Source organism: Hemicordylus capensis, chromosome 4 (assembly GCF_027244095.1).
Source record: "Hemicordylus capensis ecotype Gifberg chromosome 4, rHemCap1.1.pri, whole genome shotgun sequence".
Lineage (NCBI taxonomy): Eukaryota > Metazoa > Chordata > Lepidosauria > Squamata > Cordylidae > Hemicordylus > Hemicordylus capensis.
In genome coordinates, this window is record NC_069660.1 from 268,344,419 (window position 1) to 268,364,383 (window position 19,965).

At 47.3% G+C, this 19,965-nt stretch overlaps 1 protein-coding gene across 1 annotated transcript; it reads right to left on the reverse strand.

The window, feature by feature from the left end:
* Nucleotides 1-74: 74 nt before the first annotated feature.
* Nucleotides 75-16,205, reverse strand: PRDM14 (PR/SET domain 14). The gene is made up of 8 exons (XM_053313496.1): nucleotides 16,147-16,205; nucleotides 15,061-15,647; nucleotides 13,396-13,452; nucleotides 13,131-13,288; nucleotides 11,908-12,181; nucleotides 8,899-9,101; nucleotides 4,128-4,229; nucleotides 75-1,559 (listed from the first exon to the last, which is right to left on the reverse strand). Exons 2-8 carry the CDS (start codon nucleotides 15,629-15,631, stop codon nucleotides 1,329-1,331), a joined length of 1,596 nt encoding a protein of 531 aa, XP_053169471.1. The 5' UTR covers nucleotides 15,632-15,647; nucleotides 16,147-16,205; the 3' UTR covers nucleotides 75-1,328.
* Between the last annotated feature and the right edge of the window lie 3,760 nt (nucleotides 16,206-19,965).

Consider the following 19,965-nt stretch of genomic DNA (forward strand, 5'->3'; position numbering starts at 1 on the left):
TAAAACCCCAGTTCATTACAAATCTTGGAAAATAGTTAACTCATCGACATATCCAGTACATCTTAACATTCATGAAGGGTTTAAATTTTTAATAAATATGCATATTTACAGGACTTTAAATATTAAAACAGCAAGGAAGACATCACTTATGAGCAACAATAAAATAAATAAAGTCAGTGCAAACCATTGGCTAGGCATGCCAAACAAAAAGTCATTTTACTTCCTATGACAGCTGAGAGTCACACCATAATTAAAGGGGAGCCCTCAAATCATCAGCACACATTCTGTTCCATATTCCTTTCACGTGTGCACAAAGCCTACATGATTCATTTTACTAGAGAAGATGCTTTTGACAATACTACATAGCTTTCCCCCCAGTCCACTTAAAGTGCAAATAAGTTGATATTCAGAACATTTGCCTCAGTACTATTTAATATTTATAATAGGAGACTAAATTTCACATTTTGTTGTTAAAAATCTCTTGCTCCAACAAAATAGATTCTATACTTTAGAATTTTAAAAAGCCAGATTGCAAGAGTAATTTAAACAATATTTACTTTAAAAAATTGATTTATTTTAAAAATCAAGCCTGGGTACAATATGAAATGCTCCCTTGATAAGTGTATCTCACTTTAGAAATAATGCACTACTGTTCTAAGCAAGTTCTCTCTGCAGATGTAAAATACTGGAAGGTGAGAATGAAACAAGTGTCATATTGCAAGAGGCATTCCTAAAGTAAAGTTGAAATACATTAATTATAGCACTCTGTTCAGCAGTAGCCAGAGATGCCACACAGAGACAACACATCAATAGACAAAGGAGATACATATATGCCAGCTATCAATATCTGGTGAACTTTCTTTTCAGAATTTCAGCCAATGGAATCCCTAAATAGCATTTTAAAATTTGCCAGTTGGGACTGTTTTTTAGATGAAGTTTGGGTATCCATTTCAGGGTAAATTCACTAAATCACTTGGAAATCCATTTCCCTCTGACTCAGCCATAGACATGAATAGTTGATGGCCCGGGGTGGAGGGACATCTTGGGAGTACAGAAATATTCACCAGAAGAACTGCATATTAATTTGTTATGAAGGTCACCCACAAGGTCTCTGGAACCTCAGAATTCTTTATAGTCCTCAGATAGCTCCCTCTGTAGGGATCTGTGAACAGATCCCAAGAAGTTGTAGATTTGTAGCAATACACACATTTGAGACTTTTAGGCCGCCTGATCCCACAGTCACTGGGTAGGTAAGTCTCCTTTAGAGACACACATGAAACCATACAATTGCATATAGAGCTTGTGAGGACCCAACATTCTCTTGCTGTCTAAAGAGTTGCGTGGATCTTCATATGGAAGTGGAATTCTTCTGGCTCTAGGAATGTTTTGCCGCACAGTGCACACGTGCGGCCTTTGTCTTTATTACTGTGCGTGCGCCGCACATGGCTGTCATGGGCAGCATGCGAAGCAAATGCTTTACCGCAATGTTTACACTTAAAGGGCTTCTCTCCCGAATGCTGGCGGATGTGAGTGCGCAAGATGCTGGAGGCGGTAAAGGCCTGTGGGAGGTGGGGAAGGGTTAAAGAAAAGTAGTTAGTCGCAAATGTTTAGAACCAGAAGCCCCAGAGATGGACACAGGGTTAGTGAGAATAAGCCAGTCCGATTCTTCACAGGAGAGATTATGGATTTTGGTTGCCATGACAAGCAGACTCAAAAAGCAGTAGGACACAAAGCTGTGTGAATGAGTAATACACACACACACATTTAAAGACAAGAAGAATTGCTTGTTTACACAATGCATGTGGAGTTGATTTCCATAGGAAGATAGTGCAGCCACTAAGACTAAACAGGAGAATGTTGTTTTGCTGGCTCTTACCTGTGGAAGTCAGAAGAACAACCTCATTGTTCAGAGCCAGTATGGTTGGTTATGGGAACCCCTGGTGCAAATCCTAGTTCAGCTATGATGTTTGTGGGTGGCCTTAGGCAAGGCACTATTTCTCTGCCAAACTTACTTCACAAGATTGTAGTGAAAATAAGGAGGGAATATACTGCCATGTATATACAGGACTATACAATTCCCTATAGGAGAGGCAGGATACAAATTGACTGCCAGATGCTGGCAGCTATCAGAGGATGGGTAGCATCGCCATCTTTCTTTCATTTTGCAGAAGTCTTTTCAGAGAGTAGATACTTACAGGTTCCACATTCTCTGTGAAACTTTAGCCCAAATTCCCTTACTGTTGTGAAGACTAGATATAATTGGCACTACCTAGGTAGCTTTCTTTCCCATAATTATTCTGGAGAAGACCTACACACACACACACACACACTATTCTCTCCTCCAGATTCAGAGATGGGGGGGCGGGGGGGGGAGAGAAGGCTTTTCAACATCTTCGCATTTCCCCATCCAGATCCCATTCATCAAGTGAAAATATTGGGAGGATGGCATTTTCCAGCCAGTCAAAACCTCCTTCAGATGTTATCCAAATGCCACACTATAACAGTAGGGCGGAGGAGAGTCTCGCTCCCACCATATCAATCACCCATGCACTCCAGCACTAACGGTTATGATGGGGCTTGTCTGAAGACAGAACAGCCCTTCCTGTGGTGGTGGGCACATCTGTAATTGCAAGGATGGATCACTCCATCCTCGCAATCAGATGTGCCCACCATCATGGGAAGGGCTCTTCAGACAAGCCCTGTCATAACCCTTAGCAGTGGGTGATTGACACAGTGGGGGCGGGACTTCTCCCCCTTTGCCCCACTGTGCCACCTAGGAGTAAAATCCACAATCTTTAAGTAAGGGCAAAATAGAAACAATGTGAGAGATCCACCAGGAGAAATTCCACGTGGGGAGTTCCCCCTGGGGGCAAGGAGTTACACTGGGACCTAAAGGAGAGAGGGGACACAAGAAACCGGTCAAACTATAGCCACACTTTATTGTAACTGGGTAACAGAATCTGCAGCAGGGAAACAATATCGCAAATAGAGAACAGGTTTCACACCCCATCAGAAGCTGCAACCCACCACAGCTGGCCATTGCTTCCCCTCAAAAAGCAAACTAGCAGAGCTCAGAGGACAACAGCAAGCAGAGCCTGCTGAAGCATCATCCCAGCCATGGAGTTACCCAAGTTGAGAGGACTTTCCCAATCACCACCCTCCCAAGCCCCAAAGTGAACTAAGCAAGACCCCAAAGTGGGTTCCATTCCCAGACCCCCAGACCCTGGGAAGCAGTTCCACGGACCTTCACCTCAGTAGTGCCTGCAGCCAAACACTGGATGTAGCAGAAGTGAACACTGCTGGTGGCAGGCAGGCAAGGCATAAATAGCTGATTGGCCGATTTGGCACACACGATCAGGTGTGCTGCCTGGCAATGTACCCCTTCCTGGGGCTGGACACAACCCTGTCCACCCTAGCACCCTTTGGAGACCAGGGTTAGGGAGTAGCTTTGACATTATTGCAGCTATGGGGTACTACAAATCTGATTAGAAAAGCAATGTGGAGGTAAAGGTTGCTTAACTTTCTCCCATCCAGCTGCTTTCTGAATTGAAAAAACCTTCTACACTCCTAAGTAGTTAAGATGCAGTATTTTATCCTGAAGGGAGAAAAGCAGTTGGGAGCAACTGTAATTAGGAAAAGTGACCCAAGAGGAAAGGGGAAAAGATTCTAATCAATTCAGAGCTCCCCACACACTTACCAACTACAACAAAGTTTTTTTTTTAAGAAGTTGGAAGATACTGTAGCTATTCTCTCGACCAGCAGGAACGGGACTAAGAGAACCACCACGCTACCCTTCACCCTACCCTCGGAGCTGCCGGGAGAGGTGCAGGTGGATGGCAGGAGAGCCACTGAACATCTGCGCCACCGTTCTGCCCATGCAGAGGCCTGGTTGCGATTGTCTGTGGGGAGGTAAGCGCTTTTGGGTATCCTCCCCGCAGGAGCGGGTAGCCTCCTCATGCGGTCATGAAGATCGCTTCACTCCATCTTCTGTATCACCTCTTGTATGAGCATATATTCGAAAGACTTACATGTGGGAGAAGAGGGATATCCCATGGAGTGTAACATTCTACAGGCAAACCAAGACCTCCCAAGAGAACAGCAGGGAGTGGGGGCTTTGTTGTCCTCACCTTGTTGCAATAAACACATTTATAAGGCCGTTCACCAGAATGCACTCTCATATGTTTGTTTAGACTGGAGGACTGAGAGAAACTCTTTCCACATGCAGAACACTGAAATGAAAGAGAAAATAGTAGTTCTGTTACCACAGCAGTGCTTATGGAAATGCTCTCTTCAGGGTAGTTAGGGGTAGGTGTGGGGAGGAATATAAAAGATGCATGATAAGACTATTCATTTTCAAGAAAACAGTTTCTGTAGGATGTAGAAATATGTAGAAGTATAAGATTTCAGTTTATGCATATAAAGCAGATTAAGAGTTCTGTGAACATCAAACTTAAAAGTAGCAGTAGACCCCACCCCACACTGATACTGGTGTCTACATATCTCCTATAGAGATCTTCTGTCCAGTGTATGAACCTTGGGTACACGGTGGGAGCAAGGCTCCATTATCAGACTCTCTTCCACATGTGTTTGTACTGTTTCCACGGGAGTATGGGGTTCCCACTTTTCTCACCTCACCTGCCTCTCTCCTTCACCCTGCTGCAGTGTTAACCTAGGCACACAGAGTGGTCATTTGCCAGGCTGGGGAACCAAAAGAATAACTTGCCCATGCACCATTGAAATTGATCCTTTAAAAAGAAAGCCTTATTGATAGCTGTTTTAGCATAGCATATTTTCCAGAGAACAATCTCTTTACTTGCAATCAAATTAAAAGTACCTTGAAGAAGAAGAAGAAATGCTTGTGTTGCAGTTCCAACTTACACAGCCAACTAACAACTGACACAGCTGAAGATCTTTCATGAGCAGCTAAAAGCATGCAACACCAAGATGCTGACAACTGGGAATGTAAGAGGGAGAGAGATGACGGCGCAAGAGAAAAACAGCCATCCTTCATCATCTTCTCTTTAAGAATGTGTTCGGGAAGGAAGCTACTGAAGGGAGAGAAGATTTACATAACTCCTTTGTTGTCAGTTGGGCTTATGCAAGGGAAGGATAGTGATGGTTGGGAAATGATTTTCATTGTTTGCTTATTTTTTAATCTACCTCTATGTGGAAGGGATGTATTTCAAGGAAATCAGAAGTGGAGTGGCTCCCTTCACATAGGCTGAAGTTGTTCAAACAGAGAAAAATATGGTAAGATGCCTTAAGCTTGTTTAATAGACATTATGTATCCAAACCAAATGAATAAGAAACTGTCTCCAAGTACCTGTGTGCAGACATATTGTTCTTTATACTTACACTAATTCCCTTCACTGTACGTTACTATTAAGATACATATATGCAATTGTTTTACAGAATCACAGGACCTAATTTAAATAACATTAAAATAACCTTACAAATAAAGTTTAAAAAATAAATAAATTGTGATTTTCCAAATAAGCAGAAGCAAGCAGCAGAGTTTATATCAAAGCCGACTGAGGTTTCTTTTTATCATGCCTACAACGCAATTTTGCATTGTTCAAAATATTTTAATTAAAATATGGGAATTCTTTTCTCAAGCTTAGTTTTTAAAAAAAAAAAAAAATAAGGCTTTGGCTTTAAAAGAAGTTACCAAATGAAAACATAGCATTCCTTTTAAAAAAGTGATCTCATAGTTATTTGTCATATGTTGGGTCCTTCCCTTCAGTTATCCTGAATTTCAAATGTTTGCCAGTTCATGTGACCCACCTGAATCTTAGCTGAGTATCTGTATTTACTGTCTGGAGTAATGGCATATCTGAAGCTGCCTTCCTAAGCACACTTGCTAAAAAGTATTGATCTCAGGGAGTTACTTCTGAGCAAACAGGCATAGAATTGCTGGGTGCAAGGTTCTAAGGAACTAAGGTTTCAATTGTATGCACACCTACAAGTAAGCTCCATTTACTTCTGAATAAGTATTTCAATAGTAATTATTATACTGACATCTGGGTAAATATGGATAGCATCAAGCTGCATGCTATGAAATGAGAAATCTTTACTTTTTCATTTGGGAGAAACTCTGAACTCATTAAAATAAGGCAAGTTCTTTAAAATACAATGCTTGTTATCACTGCCCTGGTGCCCAGTTCAACCTGAATGATTAAACTCTACTGAAGAGACTGGCAAAAAAACCCAACCACCACCACAACCCTGTATCTATGGAATTATTCGATCTAGAAAGGCGGGAGTAAAAAGAAGAAGTAGTCAAGCTATAGCTAGGAGTTTGTTTTGCTTTAATGCCATAACATTCCTACCTGCAATTCTGCTTTTAAATCTGCAGTTAAATGCAACACGTTAGATCTACGTTGTATAACAATTTCCATTAGCTGGCGGATACCATTTCTAGAGCAAATCCCATGCATTTCTACTCCAAAGTAATCCTATTGAGTTCAGTGGAACTTGCTCTCAAGTGTGCATAGGATTGCAGCCCAAAACAAAATAATATTGTTCTTTGCAACTGAAGGTGGCTTTGTCCTTTTTCATGGTTAATACTAAATGCATCTAATGGAAAGCAAACAGGGTTCTGCTTCCAAGTAAGTGCAATTCACAGCAGAGTTTGAACAATGCTCTTTAGTGCAGTATTTATTAGATTACTCTAATCAGGTTTATTGTAGCAAACAGTTTCAAAAGATGGAAATAATTCAGTAATCAAATATATAACAATCAGGAAAGCTATTGTCATATGTTTATCAAAGGTGAAAGGCTCATAACTAAAAACACATCTCCCCATCATCACCATTTTACAAAGCTGAAAACCCAAGTTTATTCAAGCATAAATAAGAGACAGCAGTGGTATGAATTGCAGCTCTTGAAGACCAAGAAGCCTAGATCCAGCAGCAAATCGCTAGCTTGAATGGAAGGTGCTGTACTCTTCAGTGCAGCTTGTAGGACTCCCTGAAGCTGGGAGATATGAACAAAGCCCTACAACATCTGGCCCCAGCTCAAGTGGTCTCACAGAGCAATCATCAGCATGCTTGCTCAAAAGTATTCAGTGGGCTTATTCCTAGGAATAGTAGGCACAAGATTGCAGCCTGGGGCATTTTCCTGATTGCAGCCTTGGGGCTTGCCATCTTGCAAAGAAAGGGAAGGACAATCACCTAGATGAGTCCATCACCTATCAACACATAGCTCCAGTTGCCTGCAGAGGAAGGGAAGAAGGAAGTGGGTCTCTCTCTCTCAACCTCAGGGGCATAGCAGGATTGGAGTGGATCCTGGGGCAAAAAATGAAGATGGGCCCATTGTCACCTTCTTCAGAGAAGCACAAAAGAGATAGCAAAGGGCAAGCTGTCATCCAGACACTCAGGGGCCCAGGGAGGTTTGTCCCCTCCCTCTTGTTCAATTGTAGCTATATAGCTGCCCAACCTAATCAGTTCATGTGCTTCCTTAAGTTGGGCAAGGCCAGTGTAAAACCAAGGACATGGCCTTATCTATGCTTACTCAGGGCATTCAGAAACAATACATAGACTTGCCAACTGACAACACTTCATGCATCTGATAAAAGTAGATTTTTGCCCAGAAAAGCTTATGCTGACATCAGTCAGTCTTTAAGGTGTCACGGGGCTCTATTACTTTTAATACAAGTACCCTCCTGGTACCTGAGCAACCAGCCTCAGAATTGATAATGAAGACATTGAAGTGGTGGATAGCTTCTGCCTTTTAGATCAACCATCAACAGTAAGAGATTCAGCAGTCAAGAAATATGCCGCAGACTAGCACCTGGTAGGGTTGCAATGAAAGCCTTGGAAAGGATATTTAGATGCTTTGACGTGTCTATGCCTACAAAGATTAGATTCGTTCGGACAAGACACTCTATGGATGCGAAAGCTGGACTTCGAAGAAGCAAGATAGAAAAAGTATTGATGCTTTTGAACTTTGGTGCTGGAGAAGATTTTTGAGGATATAATGGACAGTTAGGAAAACAAACAAATGGATCATAGAACAAATCAGTCCAGAATTTTCACTTGAGACACAAATGACCAGGCTCAAACTGCATACTTCAGACATATTAAGCAAAACCCCAGCTCCCTTGAGGTCCATAATGCTGGGAAAAGTTGAAGGAAAGAGAAGGATGACCAGCAGCAAGGTGGATGGACTCGATTACAACAGCAATGAATGCACCACTGAGACACCTTAAAGGCCAAGTTGAAGACAGATCATCCTGGAGAGGAGAGAATGTGGTTGTTAAGAGTCAACACCAACTTGACGGCACTTAATCAATCACCCTTCTGGAAGAAAGTACAATGTGCTTTACTCTTAAGCATGGAGGACTTAGTGCTGCTTGACCAAAGGCTCTTGGATGGAGCATGTTTACTCAGAAGTAACCCATTATGTTCAATGGAACTTACTTCCAAGTAAGTGTACATATGAATCTAGCCTTGTATCTTGCAAAAGCAAGATATGGACAAAAACATACATTGAGCTTTGAATGTGTGTTCTCCCCTCCAGAAACAGAATAATCTACTTTAAATCTTTTGGCAGTGCCAAATATCTAAACTGTGAGATAGCTACCTAGTCAGGGGTGCAGATCCCCCCAACATTTATTCTCGCCCCACTCAATAACCTACATCCCCCCCCCACAAAAAAAAACCCCAAACCACATTAAGTTTGGAGTTGTTATTCAAGCTTTCCCTCTTTCTGTAAACCCTTAGCGGAGGGGTTGCAATCATTCAGAAGTGTAGGTGAATGGCACTCTGCACACATTAAAAGCACTCTTTACTGCTGCTTCAGGTCTTCCAGAGCAGGGCTCTCAAGATCTAAGAGAACGTCACAATCAGTTATTTCTTTAAAATGAAGTAAAAATAGCACCAGGTTGGAAGCACTTACTTTATGAGGTCTGTGCTTCTCGTGGACATGGAGAACGTGGATCCTCAGACGGTCCCTTTTCTCAAAGGATCGGCTGCAAAGATGGCAAGGAAACTGCCTGTCTCCTTGGTCCACACACCGTGTATATTTCAAATGTTTGTCCCGATAGTATTTGTAGGCGAATACCTTCCCGCAGCGCTCACATTTGTAGCCCTCTGTAGTCTCTGAGTGATGGGAGGAAAAACTTTATCAGGTAAATTATAGCAACCATGGAGGACAGGTCCATCAGTGGCTACTAGTTGGTGGCTATAGGCCACTTCCAGCCTCAGAGGCAAGATACCTTTCAATACCAGTTGCAGGGGAGCAACAGCAAGAGAGAGGGCATGCCCTCACCTCTTGCCTGTGGGCTTGTGGACCACTGTGTGAAACAGAATGCTAGACTAGATAGTCCTTGGGGCCTGATCCAGCAGGGCTGTTATGTTTCAAAACTCCCAATTTCTATGAAATACTCCCAAGAGGGGAACATTTATTTATTTCTAATTAATAGCTATGTAGAGGAGAGAGCAAAGGTAAATGCCTCCACCCATTTTTTAATCCTCTGCAGAACATTTTCTCCCCCCTCTAAATAAAATTATAGAAATACATCCCTGCCTTTTTGCCTGTGAAAGTGGTCTCATTTCCAAAATTAAAGGGCTTCTATTTTGAAATACTCAAACCGGAGGTACTGTGCGGGGGGTGAATAAGGCCAGATACTCTCCCCCTGCTAAATAAAGAAAATCACCACATTAAAAGGTGCCTCTTTGCCAGGTAGTCACATCCCAAGCCAATGCACGTTTATTCAGAAGCTCCACTGTGTACAATAATTCGTTAATTAGTCAATAGGGTTTACTTCCCAGTAAGTGTGCACAAGATTCCTACAATCCTATGCACTTTTACTTGAGAATTATCACTATTGTGCGACTTGCATCTGAGCAGACATGCCTAGCATCAACCTGCATACTTCTAAAGTGCTACAGATTATTAGTTAGTCCTCTAAAATTCAAAAGGTGCTGTTACTTCCTGCAATGTTAGATATAGGTTTCACAGCTCAAGTTGAAATTTCCCAAATTCATGCTACAATCCTACACTTACTTGAAAATAAGTCCTATTGAGCATAGTGGGACTTGAACCATGAGCATAGCATCCATTGGACAAAGGGAGACAAATGTCCCTGGGGCCAGAGGGTCAGGGGGCCTCTAAGCAGATCCCGCCGCCGCCCTGACGCTATTTCTTATATTGGCCTCGGGGGTGGGGGGTGAGCCCAGCGGGGCAGTCCATCCCTCCATGGTGGCGGCAGCAGGCACTGTGGCTGGCGGGCCTCTCCAGCCGGCCTGCGCAGTTCAACTATGGACGTCACATGCCCATGACATCACGGGCATGCGGCATCCATAGTGAAACTGGGCAGGCGTGCAGGCTGGTCAGAGTCCCGCCAGCCACAGTACCTGCTGCCACCACCACGGGGGGTGTTCTGCCCTTCTCGACTCAACCGCCCCCCCGACCAAGATGAGAAGTGGTGTGGAAGCAGAGGCCGGAGCAGCAGCGGGGAGATGTTGGTTGCCCTGCCCCCTTGCATCTGATGTCAGATTCAGGGGGCATGGCTTAGGGCACTGCAGCACGTGTGTGCTTTGCACATGCAATGGGGAGCCCCCTGCCTGAAGTTTGTCCCCTGGCGGTCTCGCTATGCCCCTGACTTGAACAACATGTATAGGATTTGCTAGCAGCAAAAACCCAGTTCACATGTTATGTTAAATGCAGGTACAGCAGTACACTTCCTATCTGTCCCCTGCATTGGAAAGGCCTGGACCCAGGTTCACCTTTAAAATGAACACAGGTACAGTCATTCACACAAACATGTAATGTACAAGCGTACAAACATCCATACACTTGTAGAACACAATGTCTCATAAGTCTATAGACACTGGAAATTATACAGCTAAGCTACTATGATTTGAGAACTGCTGACTAAAATATATTTAGAAGCCATTCATTTACTGTTCTTCCTGAAGCTTTCAGTGCCAGTGATTTTAACATTCATAGCATGTGAATATATTATTTCATCTCTGAAAGCAGACTTAAAAGCTCCTTTTAAAAAAGCAATAAACTAAACAAAAACCCTAACCCTATTTGTAACAGTTCCCCCAATATTATGGGCTCTGAAAACGGAAGACACACACAAGATCCAGACCGTTTCTCTCATTCATTAATGACCTTGCAAGAAGTCTTGCATAGATTATAGAATACACATGACTTGGCATAAGCTGTGAATCAAGAAGTCCCAGGTTCCAAACTCACTTCTGCCAAGAGCTCAGCTTGCTTCCACTACTACTTGGGAGTAAGCCCAGCTGCACTCTCAGGATTTACTACCAAGCAAGTTTGCTTACATACCAAGCAAACATGTACAGAATTAAGACTGTGTGTGGTCTTTGGCAAGCATCTGCCTTAGTTGTGGCAGAGTTTATTACTCCCCTCCCATCTGCAGAATGTATTACTACATTGCTGACTGCTAAATAAAAATATGTTAAATAAATAAATGGAGCGCATGTGGATAGGCTCCACAGATCCTGCAGAAGCTCCCATTAAGGGTAGGGGGCATGGGGGGGGAGTGTTGAGGGAGCACAAGGCATTTTCACCCATGTTTGGCCCACCAACCAAAATGCACCCCCAAAGCAGCAGAGAACAGTGTATACCTCACAACCACACTTGTCCTCCTGTCAGCTGAAGGACACAGCCAATAATCTTTGAAGTTGCGGGGGAGGGGGTGAGAAAAATAATTCAATACTGACCCAACTCCCAGCCCTACATTTAACTTTCCTGCTGCTCATGAGTGCCCGATTCTGTCCTAGAAATAATGTATTTGAGCATCACAAGAACCAAGTGATTTGCGGTCACCTGACTCGGGAGCGTCAAACCCAGAGGAGCCCGCGGAACGCGCCTACGTGACCAAGACACTCCTTCCTCCTCCGGCGCCCGGAAGGAAGCCTGTCCACTAACCTTCGCTCTGCTGCTGGGCTTGCTTGTCTTCGGCAGTCCCCCCCTTCAGGCTGATGGGGATGCCCAGGAATTGTAGGTAGCAGTCGCCGTACCAGACCAGCAGCTCCTGCCCGGGGGCGATCTCTTTGCAGCTCTCGTAATAGATCTGGCCCTGGTACTGGAGGGCCGTCAGGTTCTGCTCCTCGGGGAAGCGGGCGCAGTTCACCAGGGCCATCCAGTTGCCGGAGGCGCCTTTGCCGTCGATGAAGTGGCTCAAGCGGCCCTCCTCGAAGATCTGCGGGAGGGACACACACACGTTTGCCCGCCGAGAAGGAAAGCGGCGGGGGGAGGGAGGCTGTTTGGAAGAACTGAGCCGCGTTCTCCCGACGTTATTAGGAGACACCCCCACCCCCAAGATGTGGGACTCTGGCGGACTGTCTCTCGGCCCGTTTCTCTAGTGAGAAGGCATCGAGGGCTTTTGTCACGCCGCCCCATTTTTAACCGTGCAGCCCTTGCACCGCCTTGGAGTGCGCCTTCCTTTTTGAAAGGCGGTCTATAAATCTAGCTTTACATCAGCGTATCGATCGGTAAGCGGTCCGGTCGCACATGGGCTCAGACCAGGCCCCGGCCCAAAACATTGGAGGAGCAGCTCTTCCATTCATTACCCCTCCCGCAAAGGGGAGAGTGGCTCTTTCCCTCGGTCTGCACCCCGGCTTTAGCGCCACACCCGTTTGGAGGCGGGAAGCAGGCGGGCGCCCTGTGGGAGAGCCATGCCCAGAGGCGCCTTCTCTCCCCCCCCCCCGCGCTCTATTTCCCCTCGCATCCTGCTGCCACCCCAACGACTTGGGAATGAAGTGCGCTCGGAACTGCCCTGCGACGTCTTCTAAGGCTTAAGATCTAAAGAAACCGAGAGGTGGCGGTGAGCTGCTCTGGCCAGCCTGGAGCGCATGCCCTCGGGGGTGCTTTGCCCTGCCCAAAGCCAAGGAGGCGCGAGGGGTGGCTGCAGTCCCCAGGCATGAAGGGAATGCAGGGGGCCGGGGCGGAGAAGTTCAACAGGAGGAGAGAGGCGGGAGGCTCTGCTGAGCAGGAACCCCAGTCCTTCACTTCCTGCGGACGTTTCCTTGAGAGCAAGTCCAATGGAAAGCCACTGGATCTACTTCCAAGTCTTCTCGGCCGCGGTCCTCCGGAGGGAGCCGAAGCGCAGCGGGGGGCAGCTGGGGCAGCCAGGCGCGAGCATCGGGTACCTCCCACATCAAGGAGTTGTCGTCGTAAGTCTTGATCTCGCTGGTGTTCACCACTTTGCCCTGGAAAGGGCCGAAACGGACTCCCTTCAGGATGGTCTCGGTGCAGAAGATGCCCAGCTGGGGACCGTCCCCGGTCAGCGTTTGCAAGACCGTCATCCCTGCAGGGAGGAAAGCGGGACTGGTCAATCGCCGAGAAAGCGGCTGGGCAGTCCGGGCGGCGAGCTGCAGGTTTCTTTCCCCTCCCCACCCAAAGACCCTCACCAACCTTCGGGGAGCTGTAGGGTAGACCTGTCCAGCAACGGGGGCTGACACTCAGCAGCTCCTACAAGGAAAGAAGACGGGGACACCAAGGGAAGCTGGGGTCAGCGACCGAGAATACCAACCTGGGGCGGGGTGGTTGATCTGCGTCGGATTAACTAACCCAGTGCGCCGGGGGCTCCTTAACTATCCGTGCGCGAATTTATACTCGCTCCTAAGTAAAGGATTTCAAACCGGGCATGCGGGATTCGTTAATCCGAAATAGCACTACCACGCCCCAGTTTTGTATTCACAGTCGCTAGGACCAGTTTGGAAACAAGACTTCGCACAAAAGCGGACTGCGTTGGAGCAGCATTTCAGTCTTCAAGCATAATGGATGCACGTAATCCTAGCGGGTCCAGTGGAAGCCAGGTTTTAGGGCTAGTTTGGAAGTGGAGGGTTTTCTGGCTGCGGCAGAGGGACCACTTCCTAGCATTCGTGGTCTTTACAAAGCTGAAGACTGGTTGACATTCTGGACTAAAATTACTCAACTCGTCAGGACTTACGCTAAAAGGGCTGCTAATAGAACTTGCTCTACTAAGTTTAGTCAGTTTGTGAGGAGTAAACGGGGGAGAATAAAAGACTCAAAAAGCAGCCTGTCTCTCAGGAGAGAAATAAACATTCTCACACCCATTTTACCGGGTCTCGTTTTTTGATCGACTGAACATTACATAAAGTTAATGGGCAGTTTTAATTAAGTGAGCATTGCATCAATCAGAAGAACATTACAGGTGCACACGCGACTTTCTGAAGCCTTGCATTCTGCACCAAGTAATGCAAATAGTCTAAAGCAGCTGCCTGGCTGAAAAAATGTAGATAAATTGTTTGTATTCTATCACTATTGAGGTTTTTTGGCTACTTTATTTCCACACGTTTTATTTCTGTATTTAATGTGCCAATTCCTCCCACCGGCCAATGGGTCGAACTACAGAGGTACTGTCTCTTTTGGACGCCTTCGCCTCCTTTCCCCGTGCCACTCCATAGCTTGCTATATAGCCCCCTCCCCCCGCAAAAAAATTGAATAATAAATTCGATGCCGCTCTAAAATATGGTAAGCAACTGGTATTCAGAGGCATCCTGAACACCAGGTCCCAAAACCTTAGGCTACCATATACATGTGCGACTTTTTAAGAAGCCACTGGACATTTTGGTCTGTTTCTCACAGTCCTTTATCAGAACTTTATCTAGACAAATCGAAAGCGCTTCTTTTAAGGAGTACAACAAGACTTGTAGCACAACCCGGATGTCGCCTAGATCGGAAGCAAGACTCACTACATTCATCCCCAAGTAAGAGTGCATGGATGGCAGCAGTATCCTCCAATCCAAATTCAACCTAGGAGCAAACAGGAGCACAGTGGGGCTTGCTTCTAGGTAACTGCGCAGAGGTTTCAAAGCTCAATAATCAAGTCAACAGGACCTTCTACCGAGAAGAGAGCCTTCCTCTGTTAAAGGAGAAATCAGGGAAGCGACAGCTCCAGAAATGCCTGGCGCCGGAGTCCACCGACCACGGGGGAGGCTAAGCAAGAGGTGGGCAGCCTGCGCATGCTCAGGCACCCTCGACGGCTACTCTGCCCCCTTCCTACCTCGCAAGGCTGAGGAGTCCCACGTGGGCCTCACGTCGTGGGAGCCTTACCTGGGCTACGAGGCTGGCGTCCCGCGGTGGAGAGGGCGCGCTGTTGCCTCCCGTCGGGTAGGGCTCCGTAGAGAACGGCGTGGAGCTCCTGGGCGGTGAAGCAGTAGCGGGGCTGGCGGGGCTCCGAGTCGTGGGGCGGCGGCGGGCTGCTTTTGCTGGAGGAGGCTCCTCCGTCGTCCAGGAGGCGCAGTCGCAGTGAGTGCAGCTTGGCACCGAGAGGGGCGGCGAGCCGGGGCAGCGGCCGGGGCAGAGGAAGGGCAGGCGGAGGAGGAGGAGGAGGTTGCAGGGTCGGGGGTCCCATGAAGGCAGAGGGCAGGCATGAGAAAGGGAAGAGGGGCGTCAGCGAAGGGGAGCCGGGGCTCAAGCCGCCAGCCGCTGCGCTCGGGGGCTGGAAGGCGCCCCGCCGGGGCAGCGCCTGCAGGAGGAGAGGCTGAGGCGGGAGCGGGCGGAACCGCGTGGTCCACGGCTGACAGTTCCGCAGGAGCCGCAACAGGGACTCCTCATCGCCGCCTGCCCCTCCTTCTCCTCCGGGGTCGTTTGGGACGGAGCTTCCTGCCGACGAAGAATCCATCGTGGAGCGCGGAAACCTGCGAGGCAGGAAAAGGCGCTGAAACCGGAGGTAGGAAAGGCAAACCCCGCACGCGCCTCAGGAAGGTTCCCTGGAAAGCCCGCCTTGGCAAGAAGAAGCCGGTGCCAAACGTACCTCAGCTATGGTAGGCGCCCATACCCCGGCTGACTTAAAGGCATACGGCGCAAGAGGAGAGCGCTGCGCCCCACCAGTGCGCGAGCGCGGCCCCACCCCGGCACTTACAACCCCATCGAACTTCCTGCAGCCACGCAGCATGGTGGCCCTTCTTCCCGCCGCGAAGATGGCTGCGATCCCTCCTCTCGCTCCTTCAGGGAAGCCCACGGACGTCTTTCTGCAGTTGGGAACTCACGCCATTCACGTCCAAGATTTACCACAGAATGTCACACACTCTTCTCTCTTGTATTTCCAGGGCCATTTCGCCCACTGCTTACACTCTCACACTCACACACATATACACCCCCTTTTTCTAAGTGGCCGTATGTGGGGCGCTCACTTACACATGAGCGCAGAGGGAGGAAAAGCCGTGAGACCAGCGGAGCCAAATGGCTCCACTGAATTCAGGAGCTGCAAGTTTGTTCAACAGTCTGTGCGCCCAGGTGCAGTGAGTTAATCGTGCTTACAGAGCTGTTGAGTAGGGGTGTAGCGATGATGATGATGAAATTATACATTTTAATATCCCGCTCTCCCTCCAAGGAGCCCAGAGCGGTGTACTACATACTAAGGTTTCTCCTCACAACAACCCTGTGAAGTAGGTTAGGCTGAGAGAGAAGTGACTGGCCCAGAGTCACCCCGCTTAGTATCATGGCTGAATGGGGATTTGAACTCGGAGGGCTGTGGGCCACCTCCAGCCTCAAGGGCAGGATGGCTCTGAGAACCAGTTGCAGGGGAGTAACAGCAGGAGAGAAGGCATGCCCTCAACTCCTGCCTGTGGCTTCCAGCGGCATCTGGTGGGCCACTGTGAGAAACAGGATGCTGGACTAGATGGGCCTTGGGCCTGATCCAGCAGGGCTGTTTTTATGTTCATATGAACTCTGGTCTCCCGGTCCTAATCCAGCACTGTAACCACTACTTCATGCTGATGGCTCACTCTAACCACTACACCAGGCTTGCAGATGGGTTCAGAGAATCCAGCCCCCCAGCTCTGAGGGGCCCCCAGTTCCACCCCTCCCTATTTTCTTTATGATCATCTCCCTCACTCAGAGGGGGAGAGGGGTGAACCTGGCCCCTTCTCCCCCAACTACACCCCTGAATGCTCAACACAATTTTTGGACTCCAAAGACTGTATTGAGCATAACAGTGTGAATAGGACTTTACTTATTCTGTATCCTGCATTTGAGGGGGCTGGTAGTCAGGTTCACTTTTTAAATTTAGGCATGTAGATTCTTCACAGGAAACAAGTGCATGTGCACAGACACTTGTATGCACCTACTATCTGGAACATAGGAACCTGCCATATACTGAGTCAGACCATTGGTCTATCTAGCTCAGTATTGTCTTCACAGACTGCCAGCGGCTTCTCCAAAGTTGCAGGCTGGAATCTCTCTCAGCCCTATCTTGGAGATGCTGCCAGGGAGGGAACTTGGAACCTTCTGCTCTTCCCAGAGCAGCTTCATCCCCTGAGGGGAATATCTTGCAGTGCTCACACATCACGATGCAACCAGGGCGGACCCTGCTTAGCTATGGGGACAAGTCATGTTTGCTACCACAAGACCAGCTCTCCTCTCCAAATAGGGTTAACAATTCCATGCAAAGCCTGAAGGTGTAATACCTCTACTGAGGATAAGACTTAATGCAGGCGATTAAATGAGCTCTAAGGTTGCAGTCACACACTCCTTTGGAAGTTACACATTGAGGAAGCAACTCCTATTTAATTCGGTGGTCTTACTTCTGAGTAAACACATGTAGTAACGTCCACGAAACCTTACCGTCCACTTAAACAGCTTCTGTTGCCTGTAACAAACTAACCCACAACTCCTCTCTAATTTTTAAATATTCAGAATATACAAATCTCTCTCTCTCCCCCTCTCCCTCCAACGTCTTCCTTTTGTGTGAGACTTATTGAACTCCTTCAGTCTTTCCTGAATATATTTGTTTCCTTTTCTCCTCGTCACTCTTAGCCCGCTCTTGAATCCTTTCCAATTCACATAGAAACACAAGAAGTTGCCTTACCGAGTCAGACCATTGGCCCATCTTGCTCAGTACTGACTGGCAGCAGCTTTCCAAGGTTTCAGGCAACCGTCTTTCCCAGCCCTACCTGGAGATGCCAGGGACTGAACCAAGGACTTTCTTCACGCAAGGCAGACGTTCCAATGGCCCCATTCCTGCTACGGCCCCATGCAGCATACTTCTTGAGCACTTATATAGGAATTTGTTTTTTCTAAAGATAATCTTGTGGCACCTTAAAGACGAACAGATTTATTCTAGCACAAGCTTTCAGGAAGCAATAGTCCCCGAAAGGTTATGCCACGATAAATCTGTTCACGTGCGCTGTACAGACAAATGCCCACCCCTATGGCTTTCTCGTGTGCTCCGCTATCGACATCCAAACCAAGGCGCAAAGAAAACCAACACGTGGCTGACCCCAGGAAAGACAGCGGGATCTCTGCCTCCTACTTGCTCAGGCAACAGTGACTTGGATCTCCCTCTGAGCAGCGGGATTGACTCCCCTCCCCCCCGCCAGCATCTAGGGAGCCCCCTAGCAAACAAATGCCTCTTCCCATCCCACCCAACCAACATCTGGCTCTGCCTGCACTTCGCTGGAAGCAGCTGCAGGGGCCAGCCAGAGAGGCAGGCGCAGCGAAGCCTTTGCCAACAGCTGCCGCTCCTGGCTGCTGAGTTAGTTACTCGCCTGGCTGCCGCCTCTGCCTCTCCGAGGATCGAGGTGGCTCCCCCGACTGTCACGATCTGCTCTACAGGATCGCCAGCAGCCACTTTAGGAGAGCCCTGTGTCTTGTGGGCAGATGGTGCTAAAAGGAATACCGCGCGAAGGAGGGGGAGATGCAAGGCCCAGCATCACCCTCCTCCCCCACCCCCTGCCGAGGCTTCGTCCTTATTGGTCAAAGACTAGTTTGCTTTGGCCGGGGCGGCTGCAGAAACGCTCGCTCCATTGCTTAGTCGATATGGCGAATAGCCGCCCTTTAAATCCTGCCTGGGCTGCAGTTTCCAGAGGGCTCATTTCCTTGTTGCAGCGAAATCAACCAATATTCTTGCGGCATTTTAACCCATTTGTTGTGACACAAACTTTCGTGGATTAAAGCCCACTTTGAATGATTAGCTGTAAAGTAAGTTCAGCTAAAGACGGGCTTCCGTTCGTTCTGTGTCCTAAATTGACCTGAAGCATCCCAGAAAGAATAAAATGCCTTCTCACTGCCTCTTGTGGAAGCAAAGAAGAAACCTCTCAAGGCGCAGAATGAAGCGCGCCAAAGCGGATGAGTTACTTCTTAGCCCCCAGAATGATACACCCGCCCTCTCCTAGGATCAGTGGCCCTAGTTCCTCGCCGGTTCCACACAGGACTGAGGGGAGAAGTGGAGATCCTAATCTCAGCTTTTTAATACTTGTTTTTAAATTGTTCTGATTATTTAATTGTTGTTTTATGATTTTTTTAATGGTTAATCATTGTTTTATGCTTTATAACTTTTGTTTTAATTATTAACTGATTTTAATGGTGTTTTAATGTAAACCGCCCTGAGCCTTTTGGAAGGCCGGTATACAAGTTTTAATAATAATAATAATAATAATAATAAAATCATCATCATCATCATCCTTTAGTGACTGTGTGCCGGCAGTTAGCTAGGTAACCATTCATCCGAAATAGGAGACTGTGGTCCCGTGTGAGTTGTAGCATCCATGTAACACAATACGATGCAATCGGTCCCATTGAGTTTCCTCGCATAGGATAGGACTGTAATCTGGAGGGGAAATTGTTTAGGCAAAGCAGGACCCAGGAGACTCCCAAAGAGGAGATGACAAAGCGGGAGGGAAGCCAAGCACGCTGAATACAGTCTAAGTTCAACGAAGTCTTCTTGCGACAGCTTAAAGAAGACTGAGCACCTTACTGGCACCGACTGACGAATTGATGTAGCGTAAATGTTCGTGCACTACAGTAGACTGTAGTGAGTGAAAGTGTGTGCTACCCTTACATGTGTTCGCCCTGAAGGTGCCACAAGGCTCTTCGTCGGTTTTTGCTGCGTCAGACTAACACAGCCGCTCCTCTGGAAGTCAAAACCATCTAGGATTGTAACACGGCCACCCAGTCAACGAATAAAAATTGGTCTATGAAACACAAATAAAATGATGTTTTGACTAACTGTTTTAA